Raw genomic sequence first — 19,852 nt, 5'->3', positions numbered from 1 at the left:
TATTTATATTAGGACGAATTTACATTGTTATTAATCTTTTCTATATTTCTGCATGTTGTAGAATATTTGTATTGATTAATTAATTGTAATCACATCATCAGTGAAGCTCCTCCCACTGCAATCACATCATCAGAGAAGCTCCTCCCACTGCAGTCACATCATCAGTGAAGCTCCTCCCACTGCAGTCACATCATCAGTGAAGCTCCACCCACTGCAGTCACATCATCAGTGAAGCTCCTCCCACAGTAATCACTTCATCAGTGAAGCTCCTCCCACAGTAATTCCCCAATAAATGCTGTAAATTCCCATCAGCTGCAAGTGAAGACGAGCATCAGAACATCAGGAAGAGCTGAAATCTGCAAAGACTGAGTTTATTAAAGAGGACAGAGAGAACATGAGTGATCCAGAACCCTGCAGAATGAAACACACTGAAGATCCTGAAGAACAAAGAGGTTGGTGTTTATTCTTCATTCATTCATGATGCTGAAGAACATTCATGTTAGAAACATTCAAGCACTTCAGCACATTTAGATAAACAGTTCAACAATGAAACGGTTACAGGTTTTCAACAAATGGTCAGTGGAGGGAGGTTGGAGAAATGTTCATATTGATTGTCAACATCAGGTCAAGTTTGCTCCCTTATTTTATATCTGGTTCACCTTTTTTTGCAACCATGTTACCAAAATGGTGGACATTTTTTAATATAGTTTACAACATTGTGTTTTTTTTTTTTTTTGTTACTCTGAGACACTGCCATAAATCAGAAAAAGAGAAAATACTTTCAATTAATGTTTTGATGATTGTTTATTTGTTTATATAATTAAACCTGTTTTTATCAAAATCTCATAACTTTTGTTACCGACAAACGATGAAAGAAATAAAAACATACTCATGTGAATAAAATGAGTAAAGCGTTTAATCAATCATTACATAGCAAATACAAACATTAAGTAAAAGTGAATGAGACAGATCTCTCTCTCTCTCTCTTTACTGACTTATAAGAGCTAAAGCATCTCAAGAGAATAAGAGAAGAAAAGTGTCCAGTTTCAAAGATACATGAAAGTATATCTTGTGTTTGCATGGAAGAGTAGAAGTGGAAGAGAAACTAGATGTTCTGATGAAAAAAAAGATTTTTTTTTATATCATATTCATGTATCTCTTAAAAGTGTTATGGCCTTCTTCTCCAGTGTGAATTTGCTGGCGGTCTTTCAGTTCATCTTCTGTAGTAAAGGACTTCTGCACTGAAACACACACCGCCGTGTCTTTTCTGCTGTAATATTAAGGATGAATCTTCTCCTTTGTGTGAATCTTCAGGTGTTACTTCAGGACTGAAGTCCAATGAAACAGTTTACCGCACTGATCACAGTTAAATGGTCTTTCTTCAGAATGAGAAGATGTGATTTCAGAGAGAAATCCTGAGCCGCTTCTTCCCAGTGTGAACTCTCATGTGAATCGTCAGACTTGATTTAAATGTGAAGTGTTTTTTACACTGAGAGCAGGAGACAGATTTATTGCCTTCTGTTTTTCCTTTCTTGTTCACGTCCATCAGGTCTAAAAGAAACATTAAATCATGTGAGAATTTAAATGAGAGACAAACGTGAAATGAAAAGTAAAGCTCAAAGTCAAGATCACTGAGTATAATAGTCTTTTTAATCCCATCAAATCTGGTCATCAACTGCTGAGCACTATTATGATCTATTTTAATGTCATGAAGATGATTTGTGTTATAAATCACTAGTTTGGTCATGAAACTCTAGATGACGCAGGCTTGACATATGATCTGTGAGAAATCACAGTTTCCAACACGACACGAGCTGATTGGCCTCTAAGCCATGCAAAAATGTGAGAATTTGTTGACAGACGGCCCTTTCACAGCAAACGTCAAACAAATGTGTGTTGGACTGAAGGAAAAGCAAATTCATGCCTGTTCAACAGAGGGCGATACATGCACTGAACTTTAAGCCGTCGTAAAAATGTCTGCCAAAGCAATAAACATAAATGTCTTGTAAATGAAAAAAAAAACTTTCAATGGACCATTTTACACAAATGGCTAATCATGGATTACTCGTGTAGTTCAAAGTGTTTAGTGTTCAAAATGCTAATGTTTAATTTAAAGTAAATGTAATCTTTAATGCTGGTTTCACTAGTGCCACCAAAATGCTCTTAAATGTGTATGTGCAGCAGCTCAAAGTTTATATCTTATTGGTCAGCACATTTCTTTAAAGACCAAAGAAAATAGCAGAAATATTCCCTGAAGAAAATTCACTGTTTTTATTCAAAATGTGTTTAGCATGAAAATGCTTTCAGATTTCCCAGTTCACCTGCATTTTAGGGGTTTCCTAGGTCAAATTCATATCAAATGTCAAAATAATGAATCAAATATTTAATTAAAGGGGTCCTATTATGCACTTTTATTAAGTCTTGTTTATGTTTTAGGGGTGTACTAGAATATGCTTTCATGATTGATTGTTCAAAAAACACATTTTTCACATATTTTACATTATTACAGCTCCTCTGGTTGAATGCTTCAACGAGTATTTCCTTCCAAAATACGAAATGTGCTGGGATTGGTTAGCTGGCCCAGTGAGTTATGATTGGCAGCGCTTAGTGCGTGTTCGCGAAATGTCCCAGCCCCAACCATAATTACACGCACTAGTACTTAGTAAATATTATGGGTGGCATCAATTTCAAACCAATTCCAGCCTGAATCAGACTTAACGTTATTGAACAAGATGTGCCATATTTTCTAATGCATGTTAGATACAATGTACACTCACCTAAAGGATTATTAGGAACACCTGTTCAATTTCTCATTAATGCAATTATCTAATTAACCAATCACATGGCAGTTGCTTCAATGCATTTAGGGGTGTGGTCCTGGTCAAGACAATCTCCTAAACTCCAAACTGAATGTCAGAATGGGAAAGAAAGGTGATTTAAAGGGATACTTGAGGATTTAGCATTAAGCTTTGTATTAGTAGAAAACCTGTAGTATATTCGAATTACCATGCTACCATGCATATCCCCCTGAGACGAGAGATTTATGTATGTTTTGTCTGGAAAAAATCCTCCGATGACGCAAAAATCTGAGGATTTTTTGGCCTGAGGTTAAAGACTACAGCCAGTAGGAGGAGTTGTTCCGCATGTTCTCAACCCGCCCATAGAGGGTGGGATCTCACTCACAGAATGTACACATAGTTTCTGCTGTCTTTCTTTGGAAGCTAAGCTAGCAGGCTCTTGTTCTGTGGAGAAAGCTGAGTAGTAGGAGAAAGCTGAGTACTAGGGGTTACCATCCTCTTTTTCCCGGATATGTCCGGCCGTCGAGATCGTCCAAAATTTCCAGGATTCGGCTTTTGCTTTCTACGGTCGCCATTCATTGTTTACATGCACACCTTTTGTTTCAATCTAACTGAATTTCATTCCAATTGGTGAATCTGAATGTAGTGTTTACATGAACGCAAAACAAGTGATCGGTTGATGTGCGTTTTAACATTGCTAAGAAAATACCCGCTCCTCCGTGAGAGATACGAGACCGATGCGTCTCAGTAATGATGGCGCCGGCCTCTCGCCTCGTCCTGCTCGCCACAGTAAACAATGAATGGCGACTGTAGAACGCAAAAGCCGAATCCCGGACATTTTGGGCGATCTCGATATCCAGGGAAGACTCGTCACGGAGACTCACTAGTAGCCTAGCCTTGTTTTAAACAGCGCTCTCTTACCGGTAGGCGTGGCTTGGGAGTGGCCTCCTAGGGCAGCGAAGCAAGTGCATTCTGGGAGTTGTTGTCTTTCATCCACATAAGCAAAAAATAAATTTTCTGGCTTTTCTCAGTCTAGAAAGCTCCAAATTCAAAAATAATTTCACATTTCTTCTACATAAATGACCCATTTTAAATACACATTCATCTTTCCAGGGGTGAAGTAACCCTTTAAGCAATTTTGAGCGTGGCATGGTTGTTGGTTCCAGACGGGCCGGTCTGAGTATTTCACAATCTGCTCAGTTACTGGGATTTTCACGCACAACCATTTCTAGGGTTTACAAAGAATGGTGTGAAAAGGGAAAAACATCCAGTATGCGGCAGTCCTGTGGGCGAACATGCCTTGTTGATGCTAGAGGTCAGAGGAGAATAGGCCGACTGATTCAAGCTGATAGAAGAGCAACTTTGACTGAAATAACCACTCGTTACAACCGAGGTATGCAGCAAAGCATTTGTGAAGCCACAACACGCACAAGCTTGAGGCGGATGGGCTACAACTGCAGAAGACCCCACCGGGTACCACTCATCTCCACTACAAATAGGAAAAAGAAGCTACAATTTGCACAAGCTCACCAAAATTGGACAGTTGAAGACTGGAAAAATGTTGCCTGGTCTGATGAGTCTCGATTTCTTTTGAGACATTCAGATGGTAGAGTCAGAATTTGGCGTAAACAGAATGAGAACATGGATCCATCATGCCTTGTTACCACTGTGCAGGCTGGTGGTGGTGGTGTAATGGTGTGGGGGATGTTTTCTTGGCACACTTTAGGCCCCTTAGTGCCAATTGGGCCTTATTTAAATGTCACGGTATACCTGAGCATTGTTTCTGACCATGTCCATCCCTTTATGACCACCATGTACCCATCCTCTGATGGCTACTTCCAGCAGGAAAATGCACCATGTCACAAAGCTCGAATCATTTCAAATTGGTTTCTTGAACATGACAATGAGTTCACTGTACTAAAATGGCCCCCACAGTCACCACATCTCAAACCAATAGAGCATCTTTGGGATGTGGTGGAATGGGAGCTTCGTGCCCTGGATGTGCATCCCACAAATCTCCATCATCTGCAAGATGCTATCCTATCAATATGGGCCAACATTTCTTAAGAATGCTTTCAGCACCTTGTTGAATCAATGCCACGTAGAATTAAGGCAGTTCTGAAGGCGAAAGGGGGTCAAACACAGTATTAGTATGGTGTTCCTAATAATCCTTTAGGTGAGTGTATATATATTAGATTATAAACCAGTTAATCACATTTGTCGGAAAACTATGGTAATACAAACCGTAATCGATCACAACTATTCCCTGAACAGAATGGAAGCTTATGTGAAAACTTAGGTTTTTTTTAACAAACTACCATACCCCTGGCAGAATGAGCTTTTAGCCCCTCCGGAAGAGTCCCATGCTATTACAACCGAATATTATAGCTTCCACTACCCAGTGAAATAGGTTTACCCTTATGAGAATCAGCCCAAGAAACAACTGATTGATTACTCTTCCTTTGTATTTTCATTCAAAAATAGTGAGACAGTAAAGCCACTCCTCAGGTGATGAAAAAGGTGGCGGATGGTAAGCCAGTATATCCACCGGTTTACAGGCGAGAGCAGACTTAATTTCGCTTACTTTAGGCACAAACCCTGGATTGGTGCTGAGAACTGCAAAGAGGAGTTACGAACCAACAAAGCATGAAGTTCACTAACCCGCTTCACAGTTGAAAGAGACAATAATAAAGCAGCCTTTAGCGAAAGGAGTTTTATATCAATACTACCTATAGGCTCAAAAGGGGCTGAGGACCACAGACAGATCCCGGAATCGAGTCAGTGGCTTATAAACCTTGCTCAGATGCCACGCACCTCTCATAAACCTGCAGAAGAGCAGGTGTTTCTTGCCCCATATAGCAATCAGAAATCGCAGCAAAATGTGCCATTTAAAAAGAAAAGAATCTGCCCTTATCCAAAAGCTCCTGCAGGAAGAGCATGACACATACACAAAGGAACAGAGAAAAGGACCAATGCGTCTGTGCACTCAGTTGCTCAATCATTAATTTCCATTCATAAGTAGAGTGAGTTGAAGGACGATCAGAGGAAACATGTACAACAGTGCATTTAGCCACCCAAGTTCCCGAGTGAAGGCAGAGAGAAGAATAGGGCAATGAGCGAATTTGTTCAAGGTGAAGAGATCTACGGCAGCTCAGCTGAACCTCTACCACAACTGGCCAACTACCTGAGGGTGGAGAGCCCATTCTCCATACAGAGGATTTCCTCTGGATAGTAGATAAGCCCCGCAATCATTATTCCCAAACATGTGTTGCCCTTAATGACTGTAAATGAGTCATGCCCCACACAATCAGTTATGGTGCAAGACTGTGAAGCTGAGGGGAGCGTGTGCCCCCTGGTGATTTATGTATGCCACCGCCATTGTGTTGTCTAATCGGATCAAAATGTTGGTTCCTTAGGAACTGCACAGAATGTTTCAATGTCAGAAACACTGTTAACAGTTCTAGGAAGTTTGTGTTTGTTCTGAAGAGAGACAGGCCATTTGCCCTCGAACCCCAACGTGTGAGCGACACATCAGTCATCACCAGCTTTCTTAAATTAACTGCCCTCTGCAGAGTTTCTGACTCAAGAAAAGAACAATCTCTCCAGTGACGGAGAGCTCACATGCAGAGTGATGGCACCAGCGCTGTGCTGCTACCCAGGGCTGAAACTCTCTTATTCGCGACAATTCCAGTGAAACGACAGAAACTGTCCAGGCCATCAGCTCCAGAAAACAAAGACTAAATTGGACTCTGTTCCCTTTCTGAAAAATGGACAGACAGCCGTGAATTGACCCAATGCACTACTCTGCCAGAAACAGTTGATACAGGACAATCTGAGACCCAGGTAGATCATCTCCTGTTTGAGCACCACACAGGTTGTCTTTTCATTTACCCTGAAGTCTAAGCTCTCCAGATGAGACATGCACACTTCTGCATCTATATCTGCCTTCTGCTGTGATGGAGCACAGAGGAGTCGCTCATCCAAACAAGCTGACTCTCTGAGACCCTATTCTCAGCGGTGTCAGAGCTAGTTCGACACATTTGCTGAACACTGTCAGGGCTAATGACAGCCCAAAAGGAACAGTCAAAAACTTGTAGGCTACATCCTAACAGGAAAACCTGAGCAAATTTATGTGTGCAGGGTAGATGCTTATGTGAAAATATTTAACTTTCAGATCGACTGACATACTCCAGTCTTTGGGACGAATAAAATGACAAAGACTTAAGCGATCACATTATTAATTTGTACTTTCAGAGGTGCCTGTTAAGGTTCTGCAAATCCAGACCAGAACGGAGACCTCCCCCTCTCATGGGAATGACAAAGTACAAAAAGTAAAAGCTGCGATAGCTGACCTCCGGCAGCACAATCCAACTTGCTCTCTTGCTCAACAAAGAGGCGGTTTCTTCTTCTAAAATCTGAGACGATTCCCCTTCTGCTCTTGACTTCAACACACCACTGGAAAGTGGAGGTTGTACAGCAAATTGCAGATTATAACCCCTGATTGTTATGGATAAAACCCAGGGGTGTACTGTGCATATGCTCCTACTTGCAGCTCTCACTCACTTGACTTTTTTGTGCTCTCTGCCCTTCATTATAGCCTCAAGGGCAGAGGGGAAGAAATTGTCTGTGGGGCACTGGGGAAATTGGTGTCAACTTCACAACTGAACAAACTTTTTCATTGTGAAAAATTCCTGTGTCCAACCCCTTCTCATTTGTTTGGAGGGGGAGAAAACTGTTGCTCTTTTATCCTGAACATAAAAACAAATTAGGTTGCCTGCGGTTTCTTCCCTCCCTGAGGGTTTTCTGGCTGGCGTCTAGCTGCAGGCACTGGGAAGAAAGGTTTTCCCTTCGGCTGAGGTGACTTGGGTTGTGGCTCGGTCTGCTGAGACTTGGAATATTTGGGGACCCTGAAGCCACACTGGGACCTGACTGGTTTTCCCCTTGGCTGAGGTGACTTAGGTTGTGGCTCAGTCTGCTGAGATTAGACCGTTTGTTTTTTATTTTATTGTTTTCCATCTCATCCAGTAGCGGGCTCTGTAAACGTTTTGTAGCGTAGGCCCATGACCAAATCAAGCGAATAATAGCCAAAAACCACCATTTTGAAAATGGAAGATAACACACAGAACGGCCAGCCTGAGCGGACAATTACGACCCCAACTCATCTAAAAAGTAGTGTCTGAAAATATTTTGGGTTCTACACCTTAGATGGTAAAGTAGTATATTTTCAATATCAAAATTAATTTATACTGACTGACATGAACCAAGAGAAAACATTACCGTCTACAGCCGCGAGAGTACATGCTGCTCCTGTAGCCTATACCCCTGAAAAAATGAACTGAAAAACTATTAACTGAAATATTAACCTAAAGACAACTGAGAAAGCCTGAACACAAACAAAATGCCCCCCCCCAAAAAAAGAAAAAAAAAATCTCATGTTTTCGGTGCTGACGCGTTCAAGTAACATGTAAGGGTGGCGCTGCCAATAAAGCACCTAAAAGCTGTCACAAAGAACCGGCAAAAGCAATGACTATGAATATGTCAGATATAGCAAGGAGAAATTTTAATTGTTTACTAATAAACAAGTGTTTTCTGTGTCAGTGTCACCTGCAAAGATGAAGTTGACGATGCTGACTCACAATCTACGCAGTAGTGAACGTACCAGAGAAAAATGCACATTTCATACGGATTACATAAGCAGAGAACAGTCTGTTTTCTTTCGTTTTGAATTGTTCTGTTTAAAAGTAGACATATCAAGCTTTCTATATATTTCTTAGATCTGTGAGGCAAGCAGGCTCCCTTATGCGCTGAGTTTCGGTTCATTTATGAGACTAGCTCCAGTTCACGTGCTGGCGCCTCTGTGTGGTGATTATTTTCTACTATATTTACTTATTTATTAAATCTAGGCAATTGGTTGATGAAACATTGATTAAAATTAAGATACAATTAATACAAAATGAAAATAAATTTAAAGACTGTTTGAGGTCTTTAAAGTTTTATAGCAGTCTTTTAGTGCCGCTTTCAGAGCGCTCGCATCCGTAACGGAGAACTGTCCCGTCCGTAACTTTATTTTTTTGTCACAGGTGTGACAAAAAGTTAGTTTTAGGCCCTGCTTGCACCTACTTTCTAATAATAATGAAAAACTTTCCAAGCAGATATCAATGAAAACAACAAAATGTCCTGATGCTCATCGTGGATGAAAGGAAACTACTTTGTTGTTTCAGCACTGTAGGAGCCTGTGAATTATTTTGTTTAAAATGTTATACGTGTATGAATTTATATGCATTTATTTAAGTTTCTGTTTTCCTCTAATGATGTAATGAGGTGGTCTGAACCTATGATGTCAGTGTGTTTTAGTAGTTAGATGAGGGTGTGGCCAATTGGGGAAAGGGACACAGTTTGGAGACTGTGGAGTTGATTAGATCAGTCTTTGATTTAATTTACTTGTTTTCCAAATTTACGATTGTTTTCAAAATAAATAAAGTTTATGGGACACGCATCAACTGTATTTCATAGACGGAAAGATGGTCACCACACTGCACATAAATATGAACTACTTACCACAATTTCAGACCGCTGTGATGTGGCTTCTACACTGCATGGATCTTTATGTGTAGCTCTAGGTGACTTTTAAAAGAGAAACTCGTCCTGCAATGATCACACGTGTGCGGCTTCTCTCTGCTGTGGATCCTCTCATGTTTTTTCAGATCTGATGATTGACTGAATCTCTTGTCACAGTGTGAACACTTGTAAGGTTTTTCTCCAGTGTGGATCTTCATGTGTAGCTTCAGGTGACTTTTAAAAGTGAAACTCTTTCCACACTGATTACAAATGTGCGGCTTCTCTCCAGTGTGGTTCCTCTCATGTTTTTTCAGATCTGATGATTGACTGAATCTCTTGTCACAGTGTGAACACTTGTAAGGTTTTTCTCCAGTGTGGATCTTCATGTGTAGCTTCAGGTGACTTTTAAAAGAGAAACTCGTCCTGCAATGATCACATGTGTGCGGCTTCTCTCTGTTGTGGATCCTCTCATGTTTTTTCAGATCTGATAATCGACTGAATCTCTTGCCACAGTGTGAACACTTGTAAGGTTTTTCTCCAGTGTGGATCTTCATGTGTAGCTTCAGGTGACTTTTAAAAGTGAAACTCTTTCCACACTGATTACACATGTGCGGCTTCTCTCCAGTGTGGTTCCTCTCATGTGTTTTCAGATCTGATGATCGACTGAATCTCTTGTCACAGTGTGAACACTTGTAAGGTTTTTCTCCAGTGTGGATCCTCATGTGTAGCTTTAGTTGAGCTTTAATAGTGAAACTCTTTCCACACTGATCACATGTGTGTGGCTTCTCTCCAGTGTGGATCCACTCATGTTTTTTCAGATGTGCTAACTGACTGAATCTCTTGTCACAGTGTGAACACTTGTAAGGTTTTTCTCCAGTGTGGATCCTCTCATGTGTTTTCAGATCTGATGATCGACTGAATCTCTTGTCACAGTGTGAACACTTGTAAGGTTTTTCTCCAGTGTGGATCCTCATGTGTAGCTTTAGTTGAGCTTTAATAGAGAAACTCTTTCCACACTGATAACATGTGTGTGGCTTCTCTCCAGTGTGGATCCTCTCATGTTTTTTCAGAGAGGATGAGTGTCTGAATCTCTTGTCACAGTGTGAACACTTGTAAGGTTTCTCTCCAGTATGTGTCTTTTCATGTGTTATCAGACTTGCTGGATGATTGAATCTCTTGTCACAGTGTGAACAGTTGTAAGGTTTTTCTCCAGTGTGGATCCTCATGTGTACATTTAGTTGAGCTTTAATAGAGAAACTCTTTCCACACTGATCACACATGTGGGGCTTCTCTCCAGTGTGGATCCTCTCATGTTTTTTCAGAGATGATGAGTGTCTGAATCTCTTGTCACAGTGTGAACACTTGTAAGGTTTTTCTCCAGTGTGGATCCTCTCATGTGTTTTCAGAGATGATGATCGACTGAATCTCTTATCACAGTGTGAACACTTGTAAGGTTTTTCTCCAGTGTGGATCTTCATGTGTAGCTTCAGGTGACTTTTAATAGAGAAACTCACTCTGCAATGATCACATGTGAACGGCTTCTCTCCAGTATGAACTCTCATGTGATTCTCTAGATGTTGTTTGCTTGAGAATCTCTTTTCACAGCAATTACAAGTGAACAGGTTCTCTCTAGTGTGTATCCTCATGTGAAATTTAAGACTTTCTCTGTATGTAAACCTCTTCCCACACTGAACACATGTGAACGGCTTCTCTCCGGTGTGGATTCTCATGTGAATCTCAAGACTTTGTTTATTTACTAATCGCTTTCCACAATGAGTGCAGGTTGTAGATTTCTTGTCTCTTTTCTTTAAAGATGTCTTTTTAGTCTTTGAGCGACTCAAAGGTTTTTCTCCAGGTTTAACATGTTCCTCCTCCACTTCACTCAGTTCTTCACTCTCCTCCTCCACTTCACTCAGTTCTTCACTCTCCTCCTTTACTTCACTCAGTTCTTCACTCTCCTCCTTCACTTCACTCAGTTCTTCACTCTCTTCCTTCACTTCACTCAGTTCTTCTCTCTCCTCCTTCACTTCACTCAGTTCTTCACTCTCTTCCTTCACTTCACTCAGTTCTTCTCTCTCCTCCTTCACTTCACTCAGTTCTTCACTCTCCTCCTTCACTTCCATTAGGTCTGAAAAAAAAAAAAAATAATAATTTTCGGTAAATATTCCAGTTACTAAAATTGTTCATGCTTCACTTGTTTCTGGTTCTGTATCTCCATATCTTAAATCTGCTATTATTACTCCCATACTTAAGAAACCAGGGTGTGATCCATTTAATTTTGATAATTTTCATCCAATTTCAAATTTACCATTTATCTCTAAGGTAGTGGAACATCTTTCCAATAATAACTTGTATGAAGAATTTCAATCTGGCTTTCGTCCCCACCATAGCACTGAGACTGCTCGTCAGAATAACCAATGATCTACTGTTGGCAGCTGACTCTGGACTTTTATCCATACTTGTCCTTCTAGACTTGAGACTTTGATACTGTCTCACATAAGATACTTCTTGACAGGTTAGCTGCTATTGGTATTACTGGCACTGCTCTGTCTTGGTTTAAGTCGTATCTATCTGGACGCAGTCAGCGTATTCAATTAAAAGGTTTTCGATCAAAAACATCTACAGTCACCACTAGTGTTCCCCAAGGTTCAGTCTTGGGCCCGCTTCTTTTCATTATTTATATGCTTCCTCTTAGTTATTTTGAAGAAATATGGTATTAATTTCCACTGTTATGCGGATGACACCCAACTTTACCTGTCTGCCAAACCCACTGGTTCTTTTCCACCACCATCTTTGTCTAGCTGTTTAGCTGAAATTAAAGATTGGCTTTCAGCTAACTTCTGGAAGGTAAATGGCAACAAAACGGAGGCTTTGCTTGTTGGCACTAGATCTGTTTTGTCTAAATCTAATTGTCTTTCTTTGTACATTGACAATACTGCAATCTGTCCTTCTTCACAGGTCAAACAGTTGGGTGTCATCATGGATAGCACATTATCCTTTGAAGCTCAAATTAAATCACACGGATTGCATACTTCCACTTGTGTAATATTAACCGTCTCCGTCCCTTTCTTTCAAATAATAATACTGCAGTTCTTATTCACGCACTAGTCACTTCACATATAGACTACTGTAATGCTCTTCTCACAGGTGTTTCCTCCAAATTGCTACACAAGCTTCAGTTGGTTCAGAATTCTGCAGCTTGTGTTCTTTCTAGAACACCTTCTACTGAGCACATTTCTCCAGTTCTTCAGCAATTGCACTGGCTTCCAGTAAAGTATAGAGTTGAATTCAAGATCTTGCTTCTTACTTATAAGACACTTCATAATCTTGCACCCCAATACCTTACACAACATCATGTTTACACTTCTTCACATGCTCTCAGATCTTCATCTTCAATTTCTCTTGTGTAGCGATTGCTTGTTGACTTTTAAAACGCATCTTAAGACATATTTTTATACAAGCTTTTTTATTAGAGTTGTTCCGATTCCGATACCAGTATCGGAAATCCCGCCGATACCAATCAAAATGCTGGCATCGGTATCGGCGAGTACTTGTACCCATGTACCGATCCGATACCATTTTCTTAAACAATAACATTAACTTACCTAGTTAAGCACGCTAGCTTTGCTTAACGCGGCCAACGGAGATCAATTCTACTTCGCTGCTCTAAACAGTGGTTGCTTGTGGCAACGGAGGAAGTTGTGCTGTTGCCACAAGCAACCACTGTTTAGAGCACCGAAGAAGAAATTAAAACACGCGCTGGCAGTATGTCCGCTGTTTGGCAGTATTTCAGACTGGACAAACCAGCCATTAAAACGGCAACATGTCTCATATGCCATACTGTAATTTCGAGGCACAAGAAGAAGCAACTTCAACATGAGTAACTTAATAAAGCATTTGAAGACGCCTATTCGAGAGTGCGTAAACACATTCCATGTAAACTAAAAGATGTGAAAACAATCAGCTTTACTACTGACATCTTTAGTTGAGGTTTATTTATACTCTATTACTCAAGTCTCGTATTTCACTACATTGTGGCTGCACTTATTTATTTATTATTTTTTTTTACTTATGTATTTCAAAAATGAAATGCCGTTTATTTAGCAAAATTGTTTCTGGACTTCAAGTTATAAAGAGATTATTTTTCTTGTATTTTTCATAGAGTTATATAACTAAATAAAACTAAAATACCTTTTTTCAGTTTATAGGATTAGATGTGTGGCTGCATTGAAAGTTCTTTTTCACTTAAGAAAAATAAATAATATATTGCTGTGAAATGTATGTCAGATAATAAAAATACTCTAGTTCACTGTATGTATTTGTTCATGTTTTATTAAGTGATTGGTCTGAAGCACACCATAAAATAATTATATCAATTCATACAGGGCTAGTATGAATTGCAGCTGTATAGATACACACCCAGGTATCGGATCAGTACTCGGTATCGGCCGATACCCTGAGTCCAGGTATCGGAATCGGTATCGGGGTGGGAAAAAGGGTATCGGAACATCTCTATTTTTTATAACATGTTGTATTGAGATTTTAATGCACACTATCTGTATACGGCTTGTTTGTTGTGTGTATTGTCTTATGCAGTGACCTGTATATTGCTTGTGAGGTGACCTTGGGTGTTATGAAAGACGCCATTAAATAAAATGCATTATTATTATTAGGGGCCAAGCACTGAAGGTGCAGAGGCACCTATTGTATCTGTTCCTGTTCTTATTATTATTATTCTTCCTTCTTCTTCCGCTCTGGGAGTCTATGGCAGCCCATAGAACCGCTTGCGAGAAAGTTATGAAATTTGGCACACTGATAGAGGACAGTCCAAAAAGTCACCATACCAAATTTGGGGTCTTAAAACCAATCCCTCTAGCACCACCACCTGTCCAAAGTGTCACTCATATTTACGCTAATAACTTTTGAACCACAAGGCCTATCAACAAAATGTGTTTAATTGTCAACGATTCGATTGCACCCTATGACGTCATTTTCCGTCATGAATTTTTTTTCGCTATTTTGAATTTTCCAAAAAAACTACTTTTTCGAACTTCCCCTAGGCCGTTGCTCCGATTTTCACGAAAATTGAACCAGATCATCTACAGACCATGCCGACAAAAAGTTATGGAATTCAAGTTGTTTCGTCAAGACGTTTTCGATAAACCCACAAACAAATTTTACGTAGTGCTTGCGAAAACAGACGTAAGGCTGTATCTCCACAACGCTTAGTCGGATTCAGACCAAACTTGGTACATGTCATCCCAAGCATGACCTGAGGCTACATGCTGTGTTTCGGCGTAGCCCCACCTACTGGTCCGGAGATATGAAAAATGGCTGTTTTTGCTTATAACTTCTGAACAGGTTGTCCAAAAATCATAAAATTAAATCATAAAATAATAAAATCATAAAATCTCAGATTCAGGGCAACATGCCGAGTCGACTGATATCCAATTTTACTATATCGGCCATTTTGAATTTTGTGCTAAAATGCTGTATTTTAAGAACGCATGAACGGATTGTTACGAAACTTGGTATGGGTCATCAGCACGATGCCCTGAAGGAGCGTGAGAAGTTTCGAAACAGCGCCACCTGTTTGTCACTTTTTTTTCAAATGCTTTATAACTTTGGTTGTGGTCGACTTATTTTTATGAGACTCATCTCCTTATACTCCTGAATCCTTGCCGAGACCAACGATACCAAACATGCTAGGTTTCGCCTTACGGTTTGTGTAGCGTTGTGATTTAGCGCTTAAAAAACATTGCAGATATCTTCGAAACCGCTAGTCCGATTGAGACAAAACCACCATCAGAAGTTTGGAAACATAGGTCGATAACTGAACACTAATACCCAAATGCGAAAATATTGATAGTAAGGGGTAGTAAAATCCAATCAAAGTCATGTGTCAGTAATTTTTTACGTGTTTTTTCATATAAATGTCTATAACTCCGAAGCAAATTGAGATATTTTCACCAAAATTGACATATGTATGGGCTCACTCTGAGGACACATAAAAAAAATAGTGGGATTGAGCCTCTTGGTGGCGCTATAACAGAACAAAACTGAACATTTATTTGTGAAATAAAATGCTATACTTAAATGCATTGGTGTAATATTACGAAACTCTGAATGTGCCATCAGCACCATCCTCTGAAGGTATCCAAAATATTGAGACAGCGCCACCTAGTGGTCAAAAGTTATAACAAAATTTCCAAAATAATAATAACTTTTGAATAAATCTGCCTATTGAAATGCCACTGGCCTTAATAGATTCCTTGGGCCACGCTGAGAACATAGATGCCAAGTTTACCTTATTTGTCCGAACTTCCTGTTCGCCATCTTGATTTTCATTCAAAACCTACTTTTTCAAACTCCTCCTAGACTGTTTGTCCAATTTTCACCAAAACCGAATCGTATCATATCCAGACTATGCCGACTAAAAGTTATGGATTTTGTGTCGATTGACGAAACAGTTTTTGTATAGCGCAGCAGCAAAGTTGAGGCATGATGCCAAAATGACTATTCAGGCTTTATATCTGCAATGCCTCGACATATTGACACCAAAATTTGTATGTCATTGTCTCCTCAATCTGACCACACCACATCAGTTTCATAGCTGCGCCTCCTATTGGTCGAAAGTGATCAATAGTGATCAATAATATATTAGTTTCACCTTTTAAGTTAAATTACTGAAATGAACTACTCTCAGTATTAAAGACAGCTTATCCCAGCGGACAACTTTCTATAGCAGGAGAAGGCCTAGCAATGCTTTCATTTAAAGGTTCGTAAAAGGGCCAATTGCGTCTGTTGTCTATGGAAGCAGGAATAATAATTCTTTCCATTATAATTAAGACATGTTTTATTCATATTAGATACACATTGTGTAAGTAAGTTAGGGTTAGTAACAGGTTCCTAAATTAAGGTTCCTAAACAGGTCCCCAACACGTCCTCACATGCTGTTGGACTTGTAAATAACGTTATATTGCTTATATTGTACATCACTCGGACAAGCTTTCACTCGTTGGTGTGAGCTAAAAAGCACCTGGCGTTCTTGTTGATGGATTAGTAGACATCTTCGGAGGCTAGCTGTGCTTGTTCGATGTCCGACGATTTGTAACGCATTGTGTTTATTCCCCAATCGAACTCGTGTAACTGTCTGTCTCATGTTCTACCGTCCACAGCATTACTTCGCGGGCGCTTCCTGCTGTGTGACGTGTGCGCAGACTGGCGCATAGATATATATACTAGATTTCGCCTTGGCTACGGCAGTTCATTGGAACGAATGTCTTTAATGCGACATCTAGTGTATATACATCTATGCACCAGTCTGCGCACACGTCACACAGCAGGAAGCGCCCGCGACTTCAGATCACTTCGACGTGGTTGTGTTATAAGAGGTAAAAACGATATAAATACTGTTCGGTTTCTCACACAAACCGCTCGTTTCGTGTCTTAGGCCATCAGTGTGTACTTACGATGGGGAATTGTTTAATTTGGACGATGGGGAATTGTTTTAATTTGGACTCTGTGCTTGTGTTTTGAGACAGGGGCCATAGACCTGCATTATATGACTGTCAGACAAGAACGGTTTGACCTAAAAATATCAAAATTGAAACTACTGCGGGAAAAAAGATACCTACATCTTGGATGCCCTTCAGGTAAGCTAAAACATACCAAAATTTAATTTCAAAGTGAACTATCCCTTTAATAAAGGAGTCAAGACATTACAAAAATATCTGTCTACACATGCGTTTTCTATTAAATATGAGGGAAATAAACATGTGTGACACAAAAAATCTTAAACTTTTAGGTGACAAAATATTATTTAGTAATTCTGTGAATTACACTGCGCAAACCAAAAGTAATACTACCCACCGGATGAAGCGTTGGCTCTCCACAGAACATAAAATATTCATTTTATTACATTTTTCGTGTTCGCTTTTATGAGGAAAAAACAAAAAAGTTATGGACTTGACCGCTCTGAAAGCGGCACATAAAGACTGCTTTAAAACTTTCACAGAGACCTCAAACAGACTTAATAAGAAGTAAATATAGCAGACAATAGATAATCAAGACACGGAGGCGCCAGTGCGTGAACTGGAGCTTGTCTCTTAAATTAAAAAAATATTAAAATATCTCCTTGCTATATGTATTAGCTTGATCTGATGTCGAAAATCAATATAAAAATGTCTCAAACCTCCCTTTACTGACCATTTGTTGAAGAAAACCCAGAACATTCTGTACCGTTTCATAGTTGAACTGTTTATCTAAAAGTGGTGAAGTGCTTGAATGTTCTTCAGCATCATGAATGAATGAAGAATAAACACCAACCTCTTTGTTCTTCAGGATCTTCAGTGTTTCATTCTGCAGGGTTCTGGATCACTCATGTTCTCACTGTCCTCTTTAATAAACTCAGTCTTTGCAGATTTCAGCTCTTCCTGATGCTCGTCTTCACTTGCAGCTGATGGGAATTTACAGCATTTATTGGAGAATTGCTGTGGGATGAGCTGATCTGACAAAATAAAAATAAATAATATTAGGTTATAAACCTAAGTTCCTGAATTTGTTTTTATAGGCTACTAAATATCACAAGCATTTATGTCTGTCTGTCTGTCTGTCTGTCTGAAGTAAAGTAACTGAAGAAAATTTATAACTTATTTTATGGATAACCAGAACACAATCCTGCTTTTTCCATTACAATATAGGCAGATATCTAGAAAACATAAAAAAATACAAAAACTAACACTAATGGCATTCATCTTAACTACAGTCAACTACAGCAGCATAATCTAAAATAGGCTACATTTTAATTTTCTACATTCATTGCACTGATGTTATTAGATTTAAACTGACAATGATCCTAAAAAACTCATTATAAACTTAATGTTTAATATTTAGCAGTATCTGTTCCAGTATATTTTAACAATGTGAAGTAACACATTTGATTACATTTACGTATTTGGCAGACACTTTTTATCCAAAGCGACGTACATTGCATTTCAAGGTTTATTCTTATCAGTTCATAGTTATTAAAGATTAAATAAAACGGCAGCAACATCAATTCCCCTCTCAAACCTTAGCTCTTGACTTGACATTCAGTAACAGTTCTCACTCCAAACATCGAGACAATCACACAAACGAACACAAACTCGCTCAGGTCTGAATGAACTAGCAGCTAAACATATTCTCCTCATGCTCGCTGCTGCTGCACTAAATGTTTATTTCAGAAGGAGGACGCCAGAAAAGACGCACAAGTATCGCTGTGATCGATGAAAACAATACAGAAATGAGCCTGTCGCTTAATCAAACTGTATAAAGTGTGTGTAAATGTGAGAAATACCGTGAACTGCTCTCCTCACCTCAGAAGACTCGACGCTGAAACTCTTCTTCTTCTTCGATGTTCTGGCGGGTAGCACCAACATTAAGGTGCATTACCGCCACCTACTGTATTGGAGTGTGAACCAGAATTTACCCATTTAAAAACAACAACAACAACAACAAAACTGAATTCTCTTAATCAGCTGCGAGGCCTGTACCATGAAGGTAGTTGAACAAACTCGGGGTTACAGGATAAGTTTTGAGTTGACAAAACCAAACCGATGCAATCAGGCTTTATTGGTACCATGATGCAGCTCATCAACTTTCTCTGTCAACTCAGGCTTTGATCCTCAAGCTATGATTACTCCACGCGCGCGTGCACATAAAAGAGTGACGTCGACACTGAACAACCAATCGCGGGTCGCGATTTTTCCGCGGAGGAGTAAGAGATAATCATTCATAATTACGATGAATTTAAATATGTATTTCAAGCTCGAAACAATACGGTTTCTGCGGCCAAAGCAAGAGAAGACTGTTGGAGAAAGATTGCTTATTGTTAATGTGTAAGTTAAACAAATACGTTCTATATTTATGTAAAATTATGTATGTGTGTGTAGCCTATACGTGTAATATAGCCTATAGCCTATTTTTATAATATATAAAAATGTGCATGTAGCCTACCGGTACTAAGAAAAATTAATATTCATTGATTTTTAGATGCAACCCCAACTCCAAATGTTCTTGGCAGCAGATAAAGACCAAATATAAAAATATAATTCAAAGTGGTGAGTATTTACCACAACCTTTTATTACTTTTGTGAACATTTTATCACAAACACTTGTTTGCAGAAAACAGAAATAAAGAATTAAATTCAGAAAACCAGAATACACTGTGGTGGAGGAGTTGGCTCTGAGTAGGCAATAAGGGACGGCCGATTATGGATGGGATTACAGGTGCTGTACAATCTGACCCTGGTGCTGGCTCCTCTAAGCAAGTAACACTGGGTACGTGTGCAATACATTACTACTTTTTTTAAGTTGTAAATATGGCTGACTGTATGTTCTGCAGTAGAGGGAAATACAGTGTCCCTGTTGAAGCCAGAACACATACACACAGTCTCCAACACAGAGGTCAGTATGCAGCAGACAGAATTACCAAACATAACCTGCTTTACAACAGT

General features: G+C 39.5%; 2 protein-coding genes across 4 annotated transcripts in view; both read right to left on the bottom strand.

Annotated features, from left to right (window-relative positions):
- Window positions 1-898: 898 nt before the first annotated feature.
- Window positions 899-18,767, bottom strand: LOC311094495 (uncharacterized protein). 3 transcript variants are annotated; one of them, XM_084132485.1, is made up of 4 exons: window positions 18,713-18,767; window positions 17,685-17,865; window positions 9,357-11,484; window positions 899-1,551 (listed from the first exon to the last, which is right to left on the bottom strand). In XM_084132485.1, exon 3 carries the CDS (start codon window positions 11,477-11,479, stop codon window positions 9,386-9,388), a length of 2,094 nt encoding a protein of 697 aa, XP_083988611.1. In that variant the 5' UTR covers window positions 11,480-11,484; window positions 17,685-17,865; window positions 18,713-18,767; the 3' UTR covers window positions 899-1,551; window positions 9,357-9,385. The 3 variants fall into 3 exon arrangements, with proteins under 3 accessions (XP_083988611.1, XP_083988612.1, XP_083988613.1); XM_084132486.1 differs by having other exon boundaries at window positions 18,694-18,757; XM_084132487.1 differs by having other exon boundaries at window positions 17,685-17,860; window positions 18,713-18,733.
- The window catches only part of LOC311094438 (uncharacterized protein), a 68,364-nt gene continuing 49,410 nt past the window's right edge, over window positions 899-19,852 (bottom strand). Inside the window, exon 5 of the mRNA XM_084132400.1 lies at window positions 899-1,463. The gene's annotated coding sequence lies outside the window, so the exon portion shown is untranslated. The remainder of the gene's footprint in view (window positions 1,464-19,852) is intronic.

Source organism: Abramis brama, assembly GCF_963993115.1.
Source record: "Abramis brama genome assembly, chromosome: 1".
NCBI lineage: Eukaryota > Metazoa > Chordata > Actinopteri > Cypriniformes > Leuciscidae > Abramis > Abramis brama.
This window is presented reverse-complemented; position numbering and strand designations above follow the sequence as displayed.